At 45.6% G+C, this 17162-nt stretch overlaps 1 protein-coding gene across 1 annotated transcript; it reads right to left on the bottom strand.

Annotated features, from left to right (window-relative positions):
- Positions 1-1400: 1400 nt before the first annotated feature.
- Positions 1401-16067, bottom strand: ICOSLG (inducible T cell costimulator ligand). Its single transcript, XM_052794869.1, has 7 exons — positions 15911-16067; positions 12407-12447; positions 10480-10842; positions 9702-9986; positions 7939-8115; positions 6778-6813; positions 1401-4068 (listed from the first exon to the last, which is right to left on the bottom strand). Exons 1-7 carry the CDS (start codon positions 15922-15924, stop codon positions 4058-4060), a joined length of 927 nt encoding a protein of 308 aa, XP_052650829.1. The 5' UTR covers positions 15925-16067; the 3' UTR covers positions 1401-4057.
- Between the last annotated feature and the right edge of the window lie 1095 nt (positions 16068-17162).

Genomic DNA, 17162 nt, shown 5'->3' with positions numbered 1-17162 from the left:
AGACTAAAATGGGAGACAGGTTCTTTCCTAACAAAGTACTTGAGTTTGTGATTAGCGGTAAGGTCATGAGTAGTTCTCAAGGACTTGTGTTTTGCAGCATGGGGCATTGGTTTGGATACACTACTTATGCTTATTAGTGGTGCTGATAAGACATGAAGTGTTGGAAGTGTTTTTCTTGTGTTGGAAGGTAATTGTACAAATTGACGTGTTGTCACGTAAGTGTGTTTTGAAAGATGAATGAGGCAGAGGCTACTGGTCTGTGGCCTGTAATTCCCTGGGCTGCCAGATGCAGAGGAGATCACCTCAAGGAACGCGTGGGGTGCCTTTTATAATCCTGAGTTGGGGACCAGTTTACAATGATTTCATCCTGTATCATGCAATGAATGTTGTGAAGGTCCTAATGCCACATCACACATTGAGAGGGAAAGTCCCAAGAGCATAATTAACTTCTATAGGGGGTGGGGCGTCCTCTCCCTGTGGAGTTGGGCTGTACTCAATTATTCTTCAGAGCAGTTTCTCTTGCCCTGGGAAAGAGAGAGGTCAGAGAGATTACCCTCATGGGGTAACGTGAACTTTTGTGCATATTTGCTACAAATATGAAAAGGATTCACTTTGCAATTTGGAAAAGCAACTAATAAAGTTTTTTTGACATAGCACAAGGGGCTATTGAGAAAAATGTTTGGAGTTAGGGTTGTTGAAGTGGAAAAAGGGAGTGTGTTTTTGAGCAAAAGAGGGTATTTCAGCTCTCACAGGTGAAAAGATTTAAATGATGAACTTGACTACAGGACGGATGGATTCAGACCACTAAGTAGCAACACATGTTCTCTCAGGGTTTTCCATCTGTGGTTTACCAGCCATGCCACAACGAAAGCCTTTCGCTTTTCTGTGAAAGCGAGTCCATTTCTTAGAGTCTTCCCACAAAGCTGCATCAAGCGGTGCTTTCCTGTGCATGTGTTTAAGTTGCCTGGGACGCGTAGTTCATGTGAGCTGCTATCTTTAATGAAGGGAAACAGAGGGATGCTGGTGCCCAAGTGCAACATGGACCTGTGACAGTGCAATGAGCTGGTTTCCATTCTGGAAGCGGGAGGGTGGGTTGTACCTTTGCCCTGCTCGGGGTTGTTAAGCTGGGTGACAGAAGGATGTATCAGCCTAGGCTTAGTGCTGCCTTCAGGCTACCACATGGCTTTCCCCGAGTTTGTTCAAGGTATTTTGCTGTGTGAGCCGAAATAGAGCAAAGATTGTCAAGTCTCTGTGTTGCATCGGTCTCTCCTTATCTGAGGGCTTTGGAAAGGAGTGCTTGTATGCCCTGAGGGATGTGGCTGAAAGTAAAACTGCCACTATAGTTGGGGGCAATGTTTTGGAGTGACTTGTCTTTATGTGCTGATAAATTTAGTCAAACACCCAGAAGAATGAATGGATTTTATTTAAAATATAAACATGGTACATAATGACAAAAACTCTGTTATTACAAAATTCCCAAGTCCTTTGAATGGTCACAAACTGTCATCTAGGATTTACTTGCCTCCAAAAATAGCTGGAAACCTAAACCAACTGAAAGTACGGAGTTTGCAAGAGCAGGCTGTTGCATTTAGATGTATTCACTATGTACCGTGAAGCAGCCCAGAAGTAAGAAAATCCAACCAGTCTAAATTAGCTTAACAACATATGGCAAAGCGACTGCTAGGTCACTTCTTACATCTCTAAACCGTTACAGCTTCTTGCAGTTGCAGAATATAGAGGTGGAAAACTGTTTTTAGAAAAGGCTTCTGTCAGTTACTGCAGCACTAAAGAGGCTGCACGAAACAACTTCATGTGACAGAGAGGAAACGTCTGCAGGTCTTCTTACAGAACCACTAGGAAATGGTTACCCTTCACATCTGCACAGACGTTGTTCACGTTTGTAGGTGTCTGCAAGCTTGCATGCTTTTTTCAATCAATTCCCTTTTAGGGTTCACTGAAGACTAGATGTGGACTTAGAAAATATCTAACGCCTAGATTAACGGACATGAGAGAAGACAAGGAAAGGCTGACAGTTAAAGTAACTCATGGCACCTCAGTAATCTTATCTGACAAATATTGTGAGCTAAACGCCCTACCTGACAGGTATGTTACAGTCGTAGATTGGAAGGCAGCAGAGGACAAAAGTGAAATTAATAAATAGTATTTTTCACAGACATTGGAGACTGGTAAATAAGCAATATACTTTTTTTGACATTAATAGATAAAATGTCTTTAAAAACCCACAGTTGTACACAGTTACTTACAATCTAAACAGGAGACAGGAGCTTAATTATTTAGTTGCAGCTTGACTCTTTTTTTTTTTTTTAAAACAATTTCCCTATCCTATTCAAATTGGTGAGTAAACCTAGATCACATCAAGTGAGAGCTAAACTGCCCCTCTCTTAAATGCCATGGAGGGCGAGCCTGTGCCACCCTCCCACAAGATCCTGGCACAGTGATGGTGCACAGCTATCCAACTCGGAGCCTCCTTGAGGGTACTGCTTCAACAAAAGCTAACTACTATTGCCAAATGGTTCTGGATTCCACACAATGGGAGAAGAGGACAACAAAATTTATTTTCACTTAGCTGGGATTTGAAAGCTGATCTTGATATGAAAAAGCAAAGTCCTGTCTCACAGTTGACACTGGAGTGCCTCCCACACACAGAGCTAGGACAAACAAGGCTATGACCTATTCACAAAAATGATAGAATTTTAATCTAGCAACTGGTGCAGGCAAAGCCAAGTGTTTCTAGGGCTCAGTTTAAGATCATCATCTCCATCCCCCTGTGACAAGACGGGGAAACTGCCCCATCTAGGCAAAAGAGCTAGTATAGATTCTTCCTCCTTCAAAACCTCATACCATCAAAGTTTACTGCTTTGCTATTTTCAACCAGTTTCTCTCGGCTGACTTGGGGCTGAAACAGCAAGGCATGAGCATTGGCACAAGGAAACTGCAGTTCTTGGCTTTCTGGACATTCATGGACAACACAGTGATATAGTCTGCACTCTGGTTTGTTGTTTTTTGGGGTTTTGTTTTGTTTGGGTGGAGCGATGGGATGGGACATAGAGAGGTTCAGTTTAAAAAATTCAGTTTAAAATCCTCCCTCGAAGCCACAGAGTGCTTAAATAAAGACCAGCTGGATTGAGCAGAGCTTGACCACAGCTTTTGTTCCATCCTGAAAAGGGTAAGTCCAGGTAACCTGACCTTAACATAGCAGAGAGCGCTATTTTTAATCAGTCAGATTTCCACAGCCTGTTTTTTCACACAGTATGCACCAGCTTCTGTCAAAAGTGGAACTCCCCTTTTCGGTGGAATATTCGGTAAAAAACAAAATGTTGATATCAAGTACATTTAAAGAATGCACATTTCCTTATGTTAACATATTTGGTGCTTAACCCTGTTACAGCAACTCCTGTTTTTGGAGGACTGGGTCAAAATGTTCTACCTAGTTCTGTACACAGTAATATGCAGCTGGTGAAACCAGACAATGAAAGGAGGTACTGTAGAGAGAGAAAGGTGGAAAAGGTCACAAATCTCACTTTGCAGAGAGTCCTTCAGTTTCCTTTTTTCTTTTTTTTTTTTTTAGCTGCCTTTCTTCACATTCAGTAGTCATCGTCAGGGTAAAGAGGCACAGCAAGAACCTCCCATGCTCCTGAAACGCAGTTGCTTCTGCTACTAAGACAGTCCTCAAAGGTGATGATGAGAGATGGGGCACTTGCCAGCTTTCACTGGTCTGGCACAGAGTGGCTAAGTCCCAGGCTTACTGCTTTCCCCAGTGCAGGAGCTCAACACACTGGCAGACTGTCACAGAGGACTGTCCAAAGTGGTTAGTTGGTGTGGTGACACAACTGTTGTGTGGATACAGCCAGTGGCTGGAATAGAAATCCAGTGGATTTTGCTGTCTCTTGTGTTGGAGAAGCTTTTTTCACCATCTCTCTTGGCACACTCTGCAGAAATCTGTCACTTGTATTACAAGCAATGCTGCCTCTGAGATAGGGGGTGATGCTTCTCCTGATGCATCTCCAGCTGCCCAAATTGCTGGCAGACTTTCCGTTTAGACAGGTGCTGCAAAACAAAAACCTCTTTTTAGAAAAAAATAGAAAAAAATCCCCCAGAAATAATCGTGTCCTAGAGTTGTTTTTCTTACGTAACCAGTGGAACAAGCTGCAAAGCTATGGAAAAGATGTATTTATACTGCTGAGAGAGAATCAGCCAGGGTGAAGCTTTGCCTGGGTACCTGAGACACCGGGGGCCCTCTGCCCTTGTGCCACAGACTGAAAGTGCCTCTCTTTGGGCAAATGCAAAAAGTGCTCTCCTGCTAACACCCCCCTCCCTTGTGAAGGGATGTCAGTGTCACCTTTGGTTCTTTTTAAACTACTTCAGAGAACGAGATGCACAAAGCCTGTCTGTGGTCAAGGGAAACCAGCTTCCCGAGGCTCTTCTACAGGCAGTGAAGGGATCCCTCCAGAGAGCAATTCAGAATTGCTCCAGCTCTGACTTTCTCCTCACTGGAGCATCCTGCCCCACTGACTGTAATGAGTGTGTCTGGAGAGACTAACCCCACCAGGATGAAGGTACTCTCCTTTGCAACCTGCCTTCCTCACAGTTTCCAAAACTTTTTTCTTTGTAACAGCAAAGCTAGTCTCAGTAGGCTCTCTTTGGTTTGCAGTATTTGGGACCTGACCTTCTTCATGAAGTGCAAACTGCTAGAAGCAGAAATGTATTTACATTAGTCCTGAAAAGCAAAATGCCGTGGCAGAGTGTCCCTGTGGGTGCACCTCTGCAGTGCCTTACTCCCCACCTACCACACACAACTTGCTTGAAAATATCAAATGATGATTGAATTAGGCTAGAATTTCTCCAAGAGCCTATCTTTTGCCCCAAGGTAGTACCAGCAATTTCCAAATAGTTTCTGACAGACACTACTTTCCTCTTTTGTTAAGAAAAAACAAACAGCAACAAACCTGGACTGATGGAGACTTGACAGCCTGCACAAACTTTCTGCCTCAGCGCTCAACTACCATTACCCTTAGAAAGGCATTTTTTCCTAACATCTTGCTTAAATCACGTTTGTTTAAGTCTGTTGTGCCTTAAGTGTTGTGTCTGCTGGGTTGGGACAATAAGTGACTTGTCCCATCCTCTTTAAGGACTCTCTGAAGAGGGTTGTTATTGTGTCCTTAATCAGCCTTGCCTTCTCTAGCCTAAACAAGCATAACCAATCTTTCATCAGAGATCACATTCCCTAGATCATTCTCATTTCTCCACTATTGGTCCAAGTTGCCTTCAAATTGGGGTGCCCAAAAGGTACTGCCTTCCGTGCCTTACATGGCTCTGTTGGCAGAAAACAGCCCTCGGAGGTGGGACACTTTCTGATAGCAGTGAACCACCAAAGCTGCTGTCCCACCTCCTCTTCCACAAATGGTGCAGAAACATGCCAAGGCAAAGATAGGGTCTGGAAGGCAAGTGTCTTTGTTTTGTTGTTAATGAACAAATCATGCTATAGTAGCCTTCAATATAAGATAAATATTTACTCCTGTTTATGTCACAGAGGTTTTTCTACTTATGAGTTAAGTCCAGGGATCTAATCAAATAGGACCTGGTGTAAGTAAGTCCAGAGAAGAAAAAGTTGACCTTAAACAAACTGCTTGTGTTTTGTTAATGCAGCTCACAGCAACGGAAGGAGAAAATCCATTCTCCTTTCTACATTACGCTCTACAGGAAACAGTGTCGTGTTTAGCAAACACAAATGCTGTGTATCAGGCTGGGGTTATGGGTCTGGAAAATAACTGACCATTAACCCAGTTTGCATGACCACCAAAGAAGTTCCCTAAAAATTTTTTTAATTTAAGGGTTATTTTGCTTCTGCTTGATATTATGAATTGGGTACATTCACAGCATCTGTTATGGCAAACTATGCTTTAATTATTACAATTTTGGTGAAACCACAGTATTTTCTGCCTGTTCTGCAGAGACACCCAGGCAACAGTCATTTGTTTCAGTAGAAACTACCAAATAGGATATAAAATAGGCAGATATTTCACCCTCGCTGTACTCTCACAAGTCCCATGTGCTGAGTTTGACCTTCCAAATGCGACTTAGATTTTTTTGCCCTGTTTTTATTTTTTCCCCACCATAAATGATAAATGAATTTGTAAACCAGCTGGCCTGCAACATTGCATTCTTGCTTATAAAAAATAACATGTTAGAGGTCTGAACTGCATATTTTTTTCTAGGAAAAAAGAGTGCTTAGTATTTGTTTTTAAATTGGGTGTATACAGGCTCAGGTTCATAGACATGAAGCAAATGATGTTCCTGCATCCCAGCTAAAGACCTTCTAGGAGGTAGTGCCTGAAAAGGCAGGGAACAACCATTTGGTGATAAATGCTGACATGATATGAAGTGATAAATGGCCAGTGTTGTCCAGACTTGAAAATCAGCATTTAAAATAGATTTTCCAAGTTTGGCTCTGTCTTGATGGCAACAGGAGGGGAGGGTGGCTTCAGCTTGTACGCTCTGTGTCCCGTTGATTTGTCATGTCCTCGGGCCTGAACTGTTCAAGGAACTTCTGGGAAGCGAGACTCTGAGGCTGCCTTTGGCAACGCTTACAGGGCTCAAGGAAAGGGCTGACAGAAGAAGCAGGGCTACCACTTTACCTGCTTGAGTTTGTAACATCTAGCAAGTCTAATCCAAAGGCTTTATGCTGAACTTGAGTACTGAAGCTATGAAGTTAAGTCACGCTTGAGACAAATACAGCAATATATTTTTAATACTTACAGTCAAGTCCTCCTTTGTCTTCATTTGGTGGGACATCTGTTAAAACAAATGCACTGTTTTAAGCATGTAGGACCGATAACTATAGTCTTTAGCCAAATGGGATTAATATTAAGCAACATCCACCAAAGTTGAGGGTTCAATGTGCTAAATGCTCTTTGGACAGAAAAATGCAGTCCATATTCCATTTGCTTACAACCTAGATCACCGTTTCAGCAAGGATAGGTTTTGGACTTGAAGCAACAGCCCTGCTCCATGTTTTGGGACAGTCTTGCACCACTCTTGGGTTGTTTCTGAAAGAAGGATGTAGCTCCTAGCACAGCTGCTGCAGATGCTGGGCAAGATCACTACCCTGCTTTCTCCTGCTCTTTTCTGAAGCACCTGGACTTGCTAGCCATGAGGAAGAGGGCATGGATTGCAAATGTGGTTTGTCCTTGTCCATGAAAAGTGCGGTTGCCTCTGCTCCCTTTTCTTGGATGTTAGCTCTTGTATACCTACAAAGTGGCTTACAGTAAGTACTCAGATCAGCAGACTCAGTCTGGTTCACAAGACATCTTTCTGAGCTACTTTTTGTTCTGTCATGCCAAGCATTGAAGAGTCCCGCGAGTGGGCAGATGCAGCAGTACCAGGGTACACATGTATAATGTGGAGTGACAGCGAGAGATGCTTTATTTCGAACTTGTGGAAAGCTGCTTGATCCCAGTAGGATCTTCAGCCCTTAATTGTCCAGCCAGTGACTCTAAGGCTCTCAGGATTGATTTATCGTCTGATTTCTGCTTTGGATTGTGCTAAGTAGAGTGAGCTACTGACCCCAGTCCTATTCCATGGAGGAGCATCCCCTCCATCTGTCCAGAAACAGCCTGCAGGGATCGCAGCTGAGAAACTATGGCCTGAACAGGCACAAAGTCTGAGTTACTCTCACATCCAGCAGTTAACTCCTGTGAGGCTCAGACACAATAGCAGAAAACCATAAAGAATAACATGTCCTGGGGCACTACATGTCTTCCCCAGGGCATCCCAGGTTTTTCATAACAGCATGATTTCCTGCTGTTTTGGCAGGCAGCTTACTCGTACCTTCTAGCAACACGCTGAATGACATTAAATATTTTGGCAAACAAAAAAGAATTCTTCAGAATTGGTGATGCAAATGAATGGCCTCATTACCTGTGTAGGATGCTAGTTTAGAGGACCTCCGTCTCCACAGCCAGCAGGTTAAACCAGCTAGAAGACCCATCAGAATGACAATGGAAATGATGCCAGCTGCTTGAGCACCTCGTCCATTTTTTTCCAGGTTTTTGTGACTTTCTGTGCTAGAACCATTGCTTTGCTTCTGCTGTGTGTCTAGAATGAAATAGAAGAAGGATGTAATAATATGTAAAGTTTCACATTTCATACCAGGCAAATATTTGACCCCATTTTACACACACACAAAAATTCTGAAGGACTAGATATTTGTGCTATTCATATTGCTGCGATTCTGGTGGTATTCCTTCTGCGCAAGGGACATCTCTAGCTTACACTGTCTAACAATACAATGCTAGTTCATTCCTCTCTGTCATCATACTGCACGCATCACTCTTTCTTCCCTTTTGTTGTTCTTTCCTGCCAGCCTTGGGAGACTGCATGTTTGAGATTGTACTTAGACTCAGTTGAAAATAAATCTATACAGAATCTATAATGTAAATGTGATGGTATTCAGAAAAGTGGGTGAAAACCTGTTTCCCTGAAGTTAGTGATGAATTTCCACCAATTGCTGCAAACTGAAGGTTTCAAATCACATCTCTTACTATTTCAAGTGTGGTAGTGCTTTTAGAAACCAACAAAAAGTAGTAAGATGGAGGTTTTTTCCCCCAGAATACAATATGACAGAATGCCATTAGGAAACTAATGACAATGTTACTTAGTTTTCCTTTAATTTGGGATGACAGCAAGGGTATGCTATCATATAAACGCTCTACTGTGCAACTAGTGCTCGTGAACACAATTTTTATTCCTGGAAATAGTTTATATCGTTTGGCTATGGCTGTGGGATCAGTGTTGTTAAGTCCAGAGTATGTGATTCCTTGGTGTGTTCAGGTAAACTAACTGTGGGTATCCAGCTACAGTTACGCAAACAATCAAACCTCCTTGCACCAGGGTGCAGAAACCTGTGAGAGAAACATGGTGGGAGGCAGGAACAGGAACAGCAATGAGACTGAACAGCCACCTCCAGATAAGCTCTCCCATTCCAGGTAGCTTTTCTCTGCAGCCATTTGGAAATCATGAAATCCACTATTAGTACTATAGCTATAACTTTTTTTATAGCTTTATTTATAAATAGATTTCTGTTTTTGTGAAGAGTTGAGCGGCTAAATACTTGTTTCTACTATTGATCACTCACATCAGCAATAAATGGCGTATTATACTTGTGCTATTAGATGTGTATTGTTGTATTGGGCTAATATTGCCCATTTGCTACAGGTCTACTTTAAATAGTGCAATGTATTCAATTGAGTTTTGGAGACTGAAAACAGAACTTTGAAACTAGGCAGAGCAAAAAGCAAATGTGAGTGCTGCACAGCAGTTGGGTAGGGGTTCAGGAATTGTGAATCTGCCGTATGGTGCCCCCTGAAAAATAACGTGACTCCCCAAGTCGTCATGTTCCCGAGGCACCAAAGGGTAAAGCTCAGTGACTGCCTCAGATGCAAGAGCTTCTCAGTGCTGTTGTCATAACACGCTTGATGGGGTGTTCACTTCAATGTGGAAGAAGGAAACATAAAATCTATACCCAAGCATAACTAGCTTGAAACAAAACCTGAGCTCTTCTCGGCACTTTTTTGAATTACTGAATTAACACATACCCCTTGTTAATGCGTATCTACAGACAGAGACACACTGGCTGATATTCCTGCTATCGAGAAAACATGAAGTAGCATGAAGGGACTTACAGTTGGCTGATAGATTTTCCTGCAGTATTTTATTTTCTATGGAGCACTCTATTTGCATGTTAGATGTGGCTTTAACCTTCAGCGTGCTAAAAACGCTGTAAGTGCCATCGGTGTGGGGAGTGATCGTTAGCTCTGATGGAAGTAGGTGGCTGTTGTCTGTTTTATTTATCCAATATACGTTGGGCTCTGGGTATCCATTGTCGGACCTGCAGCTGAAAGTCACCTCCTCTCCAGTGCTGTTACTGTTTCTTATCGGTCCACTAAGGATTGGTTGGCTATAACTAGCTGAAGAGCAAGAGAAAAAGAAATAGTCATTGACATGTTGAAATGTATTGAAAAGACAAAATTTTGCCATGGGTTCTAAAGCAGAAGTTCTGGGTTTCACACGACCCTCATGACTTGAAAGGGAAACACCTGCAGGTTTGGTATGTAAGCCAGAGAGCTGAGAGAATTACTGGAAGGGCAGAAAGCTGAAGCCAAACCCAAAGGAAGAAAGCAGCTGCTTAAGCTGCTGTCACCCAATTGTGTGCAAGAGCCCTTATATTAATGAAAACCAAGATGAAAAAAACCCCACACTGGATAAACAGCTGTTACGGGTATTCTCCCAGTTTCAGACTCCCTGTCTGTAACATTTAAATTAAGCAGACTTCATTTCAGTGAAGGGCTGAAGTATGTTTCAAAGTTAAGGGCATGCTTAAATATAATATTGCAATGGCACGAATTTGAAAAGCTGGAATGAGAATTTGGGCAAATATGTGCAAGTGATAAAAGTTCTTACCTGCTAAACTAAGAACCACTTCTGCCTGGTGAATCACTTTGGTATATTCGGTTTTCTGCAGTACTACACATTTGTATGTACGTTCATCACTCTGGCTGACGTTTAGCAGTAGCAGAGAAAAATCACCATTTTCCAATTTATCCCAGAATAATTGAGTTCTGTTTTTAAAGTGAACACACTGTTCACTTTCATTGTCTTGACCGGAGATCAGTGCGTGTACAACTGAACACTCTTCTTGATCATCTGCTATTTGCCAATATACCCGTAGATTTTCTAAGTGCAATTCTTTTTCTTGATAAATACAACTCAGTGTAGCGTTGTCTCCAAGTTTACTGAAGATGATCTTCTCCTCCAGTGCAATAACTAGAAGATTAAAAGAGAGAGAGAGAAAAATGGCAGGTTATATGGAAAAAATGTCATTCTTTTCAAGGATATTCTACCACAAGTGGACTCCAGTATTAATATTTGTAACAGGCGGGTGCGTGTGCTCACTTCACAGTCATTCCTACCTCCTGACTTGCCAGTGGCTAGTGTTCTCTCTGTCTGTCTGTACGTTTTCCAAAGGGACCTTTTACAATATAAAGCCTTTTGTTTTTTTCTTTCTCTGAGGACCAACCAGTCTAAGTGTGGATACTTGCATGTTTCACTTTGCCCACTGACTGGGACTGACTGCAGACACATATTCAAGTCCTAATGCTTTAATAATCACTTTTTTAATTGAGAAATGCCAAATAACACCAGGTAAATCACAAGAAGTGGAAACATGGATAAGAAAGAGTGCTACCATTATTTTGAGACCCCCAAAATTAAAAAGGGGAGTAAAAACAGTGTTTCTTAAAGTGGGCATGTCATAGCAATCACATTTTATTGCTACCATTGGTGTCACCCTCTCAACAAATATACCTGGCAGACCAGCATGCCCAGATACCTCCAGTGACACATTCGTTAGACTTTTACAACCTCTCATGGCCACCTGAGGTAGGCCAGCACAGTATCTGGCTTTCAGGGCACTTTTCCTGGTCTCCAGACATGAGAAAGGCAGTCTCTGCTCCTGGTGAGCAAGGTGAAGGCGTGAGCTGGCTGACGAGCGATGCAGAAAGTGCAGGTCAGCGAGTCCAAAAGGGTCAGGGTGGCTCTGACCACAGCCTCCCTGCTGAGAGGGACATGTCACCTCTCCTCCATGCCAGAAGCCAAAACCTCTCTGGTGCAACTGGTTGCTGAGACCAAAGCTGTGTGCACGTTGTAAACGTCGGACTGGGGGGTAAAGGGGGGCAGGCGCCGGGGTTGGATGGGAGAGATTACACTAGGGAAAGGGATTATGCAGGTGGGTGAATTAGGGAAAGATGGCAGGATGGAGGTTTGGAAATGTGGACCCAGAGCACGATGAGGTGGGAGGCAGCAATGTTTTAGGTAAAGGGGGTATGTCCTTTTGTTGGTGCACTGGACCATCTACATGTCTGAGCTGGGCTCCCTGACTTAAAAAATGAGGTGGGTGTTGGTCTCTCTTCCCAGGTAACAAATGATAGGATGAGAGGAAACGGCCTCAGGTTGCGCCAGGGGAGCCTTAGATTCTAGTCATAATATGAGTACGGACTTTATCCAGGCATGTCAGATCTGCTTATCAACAGCCCTTATTACCCTGCTTCTAAGGCCTTTTGTTGGCAGAGACAAATATGCAGGGGTGCCTGTAAAGCAAGCAGAGCAATCTAAGCAAGAGCATCCATAAGGTCCTTCGCTGTTCTCTGTACTGAAACTGAGAGAAACCGATTTTTTCTTGTTTCCCTGATGCATGTCACACTGAGGAATTCTTAAGTGTCTTGCTGAAAATACACAGAGGTTTATATTGTACATACTACAATTACTCTGTGTATTTAGCCAAACACGAAGGAGGGCAGCTTCATTTTTAACTGAAGTGTTCTGAACTTACCAGCTCTCAGGATATGAAGGAGCAGCAACAGAAATCCACAGCTAAAACAAAAAAGCAAACGAAAGCGTTACATGATAGACTTCAGCGTCTCTGTTGTTTACATAAGCAATAAATATTGTTTCAGTATAGTAGCAGAAGTAGGTAAATTAGGTACTGCTACTATGTAATGTCCCATTAAGTATTTGCATTTTTGACAGCTGCAAAGCTTCTGTTCAAACGATGTAACTTTGTGGGCGGGTGGCCAAGGCCATGAATAGCAGTAAAATGCACTAATAGTGGAATCGGAGCAGAAGGCATGAAGCTGGTGGTGTGCCTGTCTGTCTTGTGAAAAATAAACCATATAGTCTTACTGGACAAATAGGCCCTGGAGGCTAGCTGGATCACTGGGAAGGAGAGTGGCTGCACAGGCCTAAATCCAGGTCAAAGCCCTGCATCCCACTGTTCCGCTGAAACTCAGCGAGTTACGGTTTTATCTGGTTAAGGAGCGACAAGCAGCTGACCACGCTGCCCACCGGTTTGTGCGCTCAGTAAAAATGTGTAAACAGGAAATGTGCTGATAGCAGGGAGCTGTGCAAAGGTTTTGCTGGAAAGAATTTGGTGTGTTTGATTACTCTGGAGGAGCAAATCTATGCAGGAGTTTCCCAAGGGTGTTACACCTGCTGGATGCTATAGGAAAACCCAGTTTAACCTATCTATCTGTGAAGTGCAGCTGATTTGACTCTCATCCCATAGGGCTTTAAGAAAGATAAATGTGCAGCACTTTCCTAAGAGTTACTTTAAAATAGCCTTTCACCACCATATCTAGCTATACATTGTGCTTTCCTTCCTCCAGACCACTGTGGGAAGGGAAAGGAAAGAGAAAGGGAAAGGAAAGGAAAGGAAGATGCTAGAAAGGTTTTGGAATGAGAGCTGTGTAGCTGCAGTTGCCCACCTTGGTATTGCCCCAGGTGCAATAAGATTGCAAAGCTGAGCCAGTGAGCAGAGGAGGACTGCTCAGCCCCAGTTTCCCCAGCTCACTTTTGCAAGCAAGCAGACTGCGAGGCCACACTACCTGGGTGCAGCTGATTCCTTTCCCCAGTTGTTCTCAACCCCCAGTCAGGTCCAACACTGAGCCAAGGGCTGGGGCAGTGGGGAGAGCTGCCCGCAGCAGCCCACGTCCACCCAGGAGCGAGCTCCAGGGTCTCCCACACAGACTGCTCGCCACCTTCCCTCCAAATTAACCCTGCCCTGCCTGACCCTCCTCTCTCCAAGCCCTAACCTAAGCTCAGTCCCCCAGCTGCCATTTCTTACCTCGCTTTTCCCCATCAGCTGAGCTTTACAATATCCCCCCTCTCTTCTCGGCTTTCTGCCCTTTCCCCACAGCTCCTGCCCCTTTGTCCAGCCAAGTATCAGGATTTGTCCGTCACCTCCCAGCCACAGCATCGCTTCTGCCCAGCTTTACTCCTGCCAGCTGCCTGGGCACAACTTGGGTCTCTTTTGCTGTGGAGGAGGGTCTCTAATTCCCACCTGCCCCCAAGATAATTACGGTCTTCCCAAATATATTTGGCTTCCCATGGAGAAAGCAGAGGACATTCCTGACACAAAATCTACCTCCACCTGAAGCCCCATCTCCAGAGAATGAGATAGGGCAAGTTTAGGGAAGAGTCAGTCTGAATTGTATTACTTTTATATGAAGAAAACACTTTCTTTTCCTTTTCTGTGTCCTTTGAAATGGTTTCATAGATAAGGCTTCAAAAGTTTAAGTGGATGCCCAGTGTGGAACATTTCTTCTCTAACACTTATTTTAGTAAGTCCGCAATCAGCCCTAAAGCAAATCTCCCAAGTATGCGTACCTAAACACTCCAAGGAGGCAGCTCTGCTTCATTCTGTCTCTCACAGTGTCTTTTGGTGGTTTTTGCATGTGGTTTTGTGTTGTATTTCTGTTGTGTTTTTATACTGTGCAGGAGCCATCACTTTTATGCCAGGCTTGTAGAGGTCTGTCTTGACAAGCTCACCTTAATGTAGTTCTTAATCGTTGTTAATCCTGTGGCTGTTTTTTTTTATTGTTCCCCGCCCAAGCTAGAGACTATGGATATAGCGAGTAATTTGAATTAAATGGAGAACAACAACTGACTGATCTTTATGGGACTCTTTAGGGAATTTCCCATGGTAGGCATTTGTTGAAACCAACACTCAGTCAGCCAGAACTGATTCTCTAATGTACACAAAGCAGGTCTTGATTTCTTACTTTAATCAGTGATGTCACAGTCCAGGTTGGACAGATCTAGAGATGCTCATCCTCTTACTTGGAGGATGTTGCAGCTGTGGTAGCGTGGGGACAGTGTTAACCCACCACGTTCCCCTGGAATATCTTTAATGCCAAGCTGCTGTTGGAAAAAGGGAGAAACGCTCTTGCCTGCAGAGAAACCTCCCTTTGCCCTATATATGCACTCAGCTCCTGTGTCCACCACACTGGCAGTGAGCTCCACTAAGTGCAGGTGTAGCTGCATTAGTTTCTTAGGTTGTCTCTCTCCTTTGTTCATTTTTAAAAAATATTTTAAATCTTTAATTTTTTTTCTTTTTCAATTCTTTCCCACACCTTCCCCTCCGATGTGTTTTTTAAAATGTCATGCGAAATGGGAGAAAGTTGCACTTCCTCTTTCATACGTTCTTGTTGGGTGAGATTATTCTTCCTACCAGCATCTCAACTTTTTCATGCGCTATTTGAGTCATGGGATGTTGCTGTTCTGGCACAAAGTAGCCAGACAAAAGATGTCCCGATGCTTGCGGTAATAACTTTGGGGCTTTTGCTCCACTGCTAAGATTTGCTTTACCCCCTAACCTCGTAGCGACACGGCTCTTCTCGCATCAGCAGGTTCCCTAAATGGGTTATCTGTGAAGCTTTTCTAACGCCCACCGTAAGGCAACAACGCTCAGCCCGAGCCCACCGGGGGTTTCGTGGCCGCTTGCCTTCTCCCACCATCCGCCTTCGGGCCAAAAGGCTCCGTAACCCGCCGATCCATTGCCCGCGCTCTTCGCCGCGGTAGATCACAACCTACACGCGGGTGGGCCCCCCGGCGTGGGCTGACCCTCTCACCCAGGTGCCCCCCGGCCGCCCTCGGGGGTGCCTTGCGAAACCCGCCTCTCCCGCGGCTGCCGGGAGCGCTGCCCGCCCCGGGCCGGCAAAAGGCAGCCGGGAGCTGCCGCCGGCCGCCCTTAACGCCGCAGTCCGCGCTCCGGGGGTCGGGGAAGGGGGAGACGACGACCCCCTGCACCGCCTCGCCTCTGTCTCCATTTAAGCAGCCCAGCCCCGCCGGAACTTTTCCCGCCCGCTGCACTGCAATGAAACTCGGATTTTTCCAAGGGGTGGGTGTGGGGGTGTGTGCCCCTGCCCCCGAGCAAGCAGCCCACCACCGCCCCGGCAAACAACCGGCTTGTGCCCCCCCAGCCCCAACCCCCGTGCCCCAGCCACAGGCGGGAGGGGCGGCAGCTCCCCCCGCCCCGGGGCCCCGGGCCGCCACTCACCCACGCGGCTCCATCGCAGCGGGGCGAAAGTTTGCAGGCTGCCCGTGCCGTGCCGTACCGAGCCGAGCCGAGGGCTGTCCGGTTTAGGCCTTTCCCCTTTCCCTCCCACGCCTCCTGCCGCCGGGGATTTCCGCCTTCCGTGCGCACCCGGAGCCGGTGCGCGGCCGGTCCTGCGACCGGCCCACCACGCAGACCGGGCCGCCTGCCCGGCGGGGCGGAGGGTCCCGGGCACTCGCCCGTCCCCACCGAGCCCTTCCCAAAGCCCCGCCGGGACCGCTCGGCCCGGGCTCCTCCAGCGCCGCAAAGCCGTCGCCCCCCTCGGCCGGGACGCCCCTCACCGCCGGCTCTGGGCAGGACCCGGGGAGTCAGGGCTGGGCGCCGGCTTTTGCGCTAGCGCGGAGACAGCGGCATCTTGTTGGGCCTGCGAAGCGGTGGAGACCCGGCCCACGGGGGTGTGTGTGTGGGGGGGACACGGGGGGACGCACGGACAGAGTAGTGCGGTCCGGCTGCGCGCACGGGTCTTGGCAAAGCCTGCCGGGGAACCGGGGGCTCTGCTGTCGAGCTGTGTTTCGAAAGACATTAGGTTTACGATTGAGTAATTAGTAAATAACCATAAATGTGATTTGATGTGGTGCGTGACCACACTTGAAGACGCAGAAGGTAAAAGTTCTGACAGAATCGCCTTGATCGGGGGTGCTGGAGCAGCAGTCGGCTATTTGAAAGCTGTGGTTCGAGGTCTCCAGCGGTTTTGTTTCTGGCTCCCCGTCAGTGGCTGTGTTTGGCTTGTTTACTGTCAGGCACCTCAACCCAGCTGGGACTCCTCTGCCAACACAAACGTTTGTGTCGCACACCACAGAGCTGTCACTGCCGTGCTGCAAGCAAATGCCGCAGTAACAATCGTTAAAAGAGATTGCCATGTTAATAATTTATTTGGTCTTGGTCCTGAGACACCCTGGGAATACCAATTAAGTTGTCTATGACAAACAAGAAACTCCAGGGTTGTGCAAGAACTGCAGGTCTCAGTGCTGTTTCTGCTGCCAGCCAGCAGCAAGAAACAGGGGGGGTCTCCGTTCTGAGCCTCAAAGCCAACATTACTTCAGCCTCTCTGTGTACCGCTGATACGCGGCAAATCAGCGATCAGTTTAATTTACGTTAAAGTTAAAGGAAGATAAACATTCCTATGGAATTATGGTCAAATCAGAACATATGGGCAGCAGCCAACTCCCATCTCTCACTGAAATATTTCCTGATG

Source organism: Harpia harpyja, chromosome 8 (assembly GCF_026419915.1).
Source record: "Harpia harpyja isolate bHarHar1 chromosome 8, bHarHar1 primary haplotype, whole genome shotgun sequence".
In the NCBI taxonomy this organism is placed as follows: Eukaryota; Metazoa; Chordata; class Aves; order Accipitriformes; family Accipitridae; genus Harpia; species Harpia harpyja.
The sequence above is the reverse complement of the archived record's forward strand: the minus strand, read 5'-3'. Positions and strand labels throughout refer to the sequence as shown.

Excerpts from the sequence above, each read along its gene's own strand:
- ICOSLG (XM_052794869.1), bottom strand. Across the intron at positions 8,116-9,701 it reads GGAAAATCTATCAGCCAACT|ACACACAGCAGAAGCAAAGC; the intron begins GTAAGTCCCTTC and ends ATTTCATTCTAG. Across the intron at positions 6,814-7,938 it reads TAAACTAGCATCCTACACAG|ATGTCCCACCAAATGAAGAC; the intron begins GTAATGAGGCCA and ends TTGTTTTAACAG.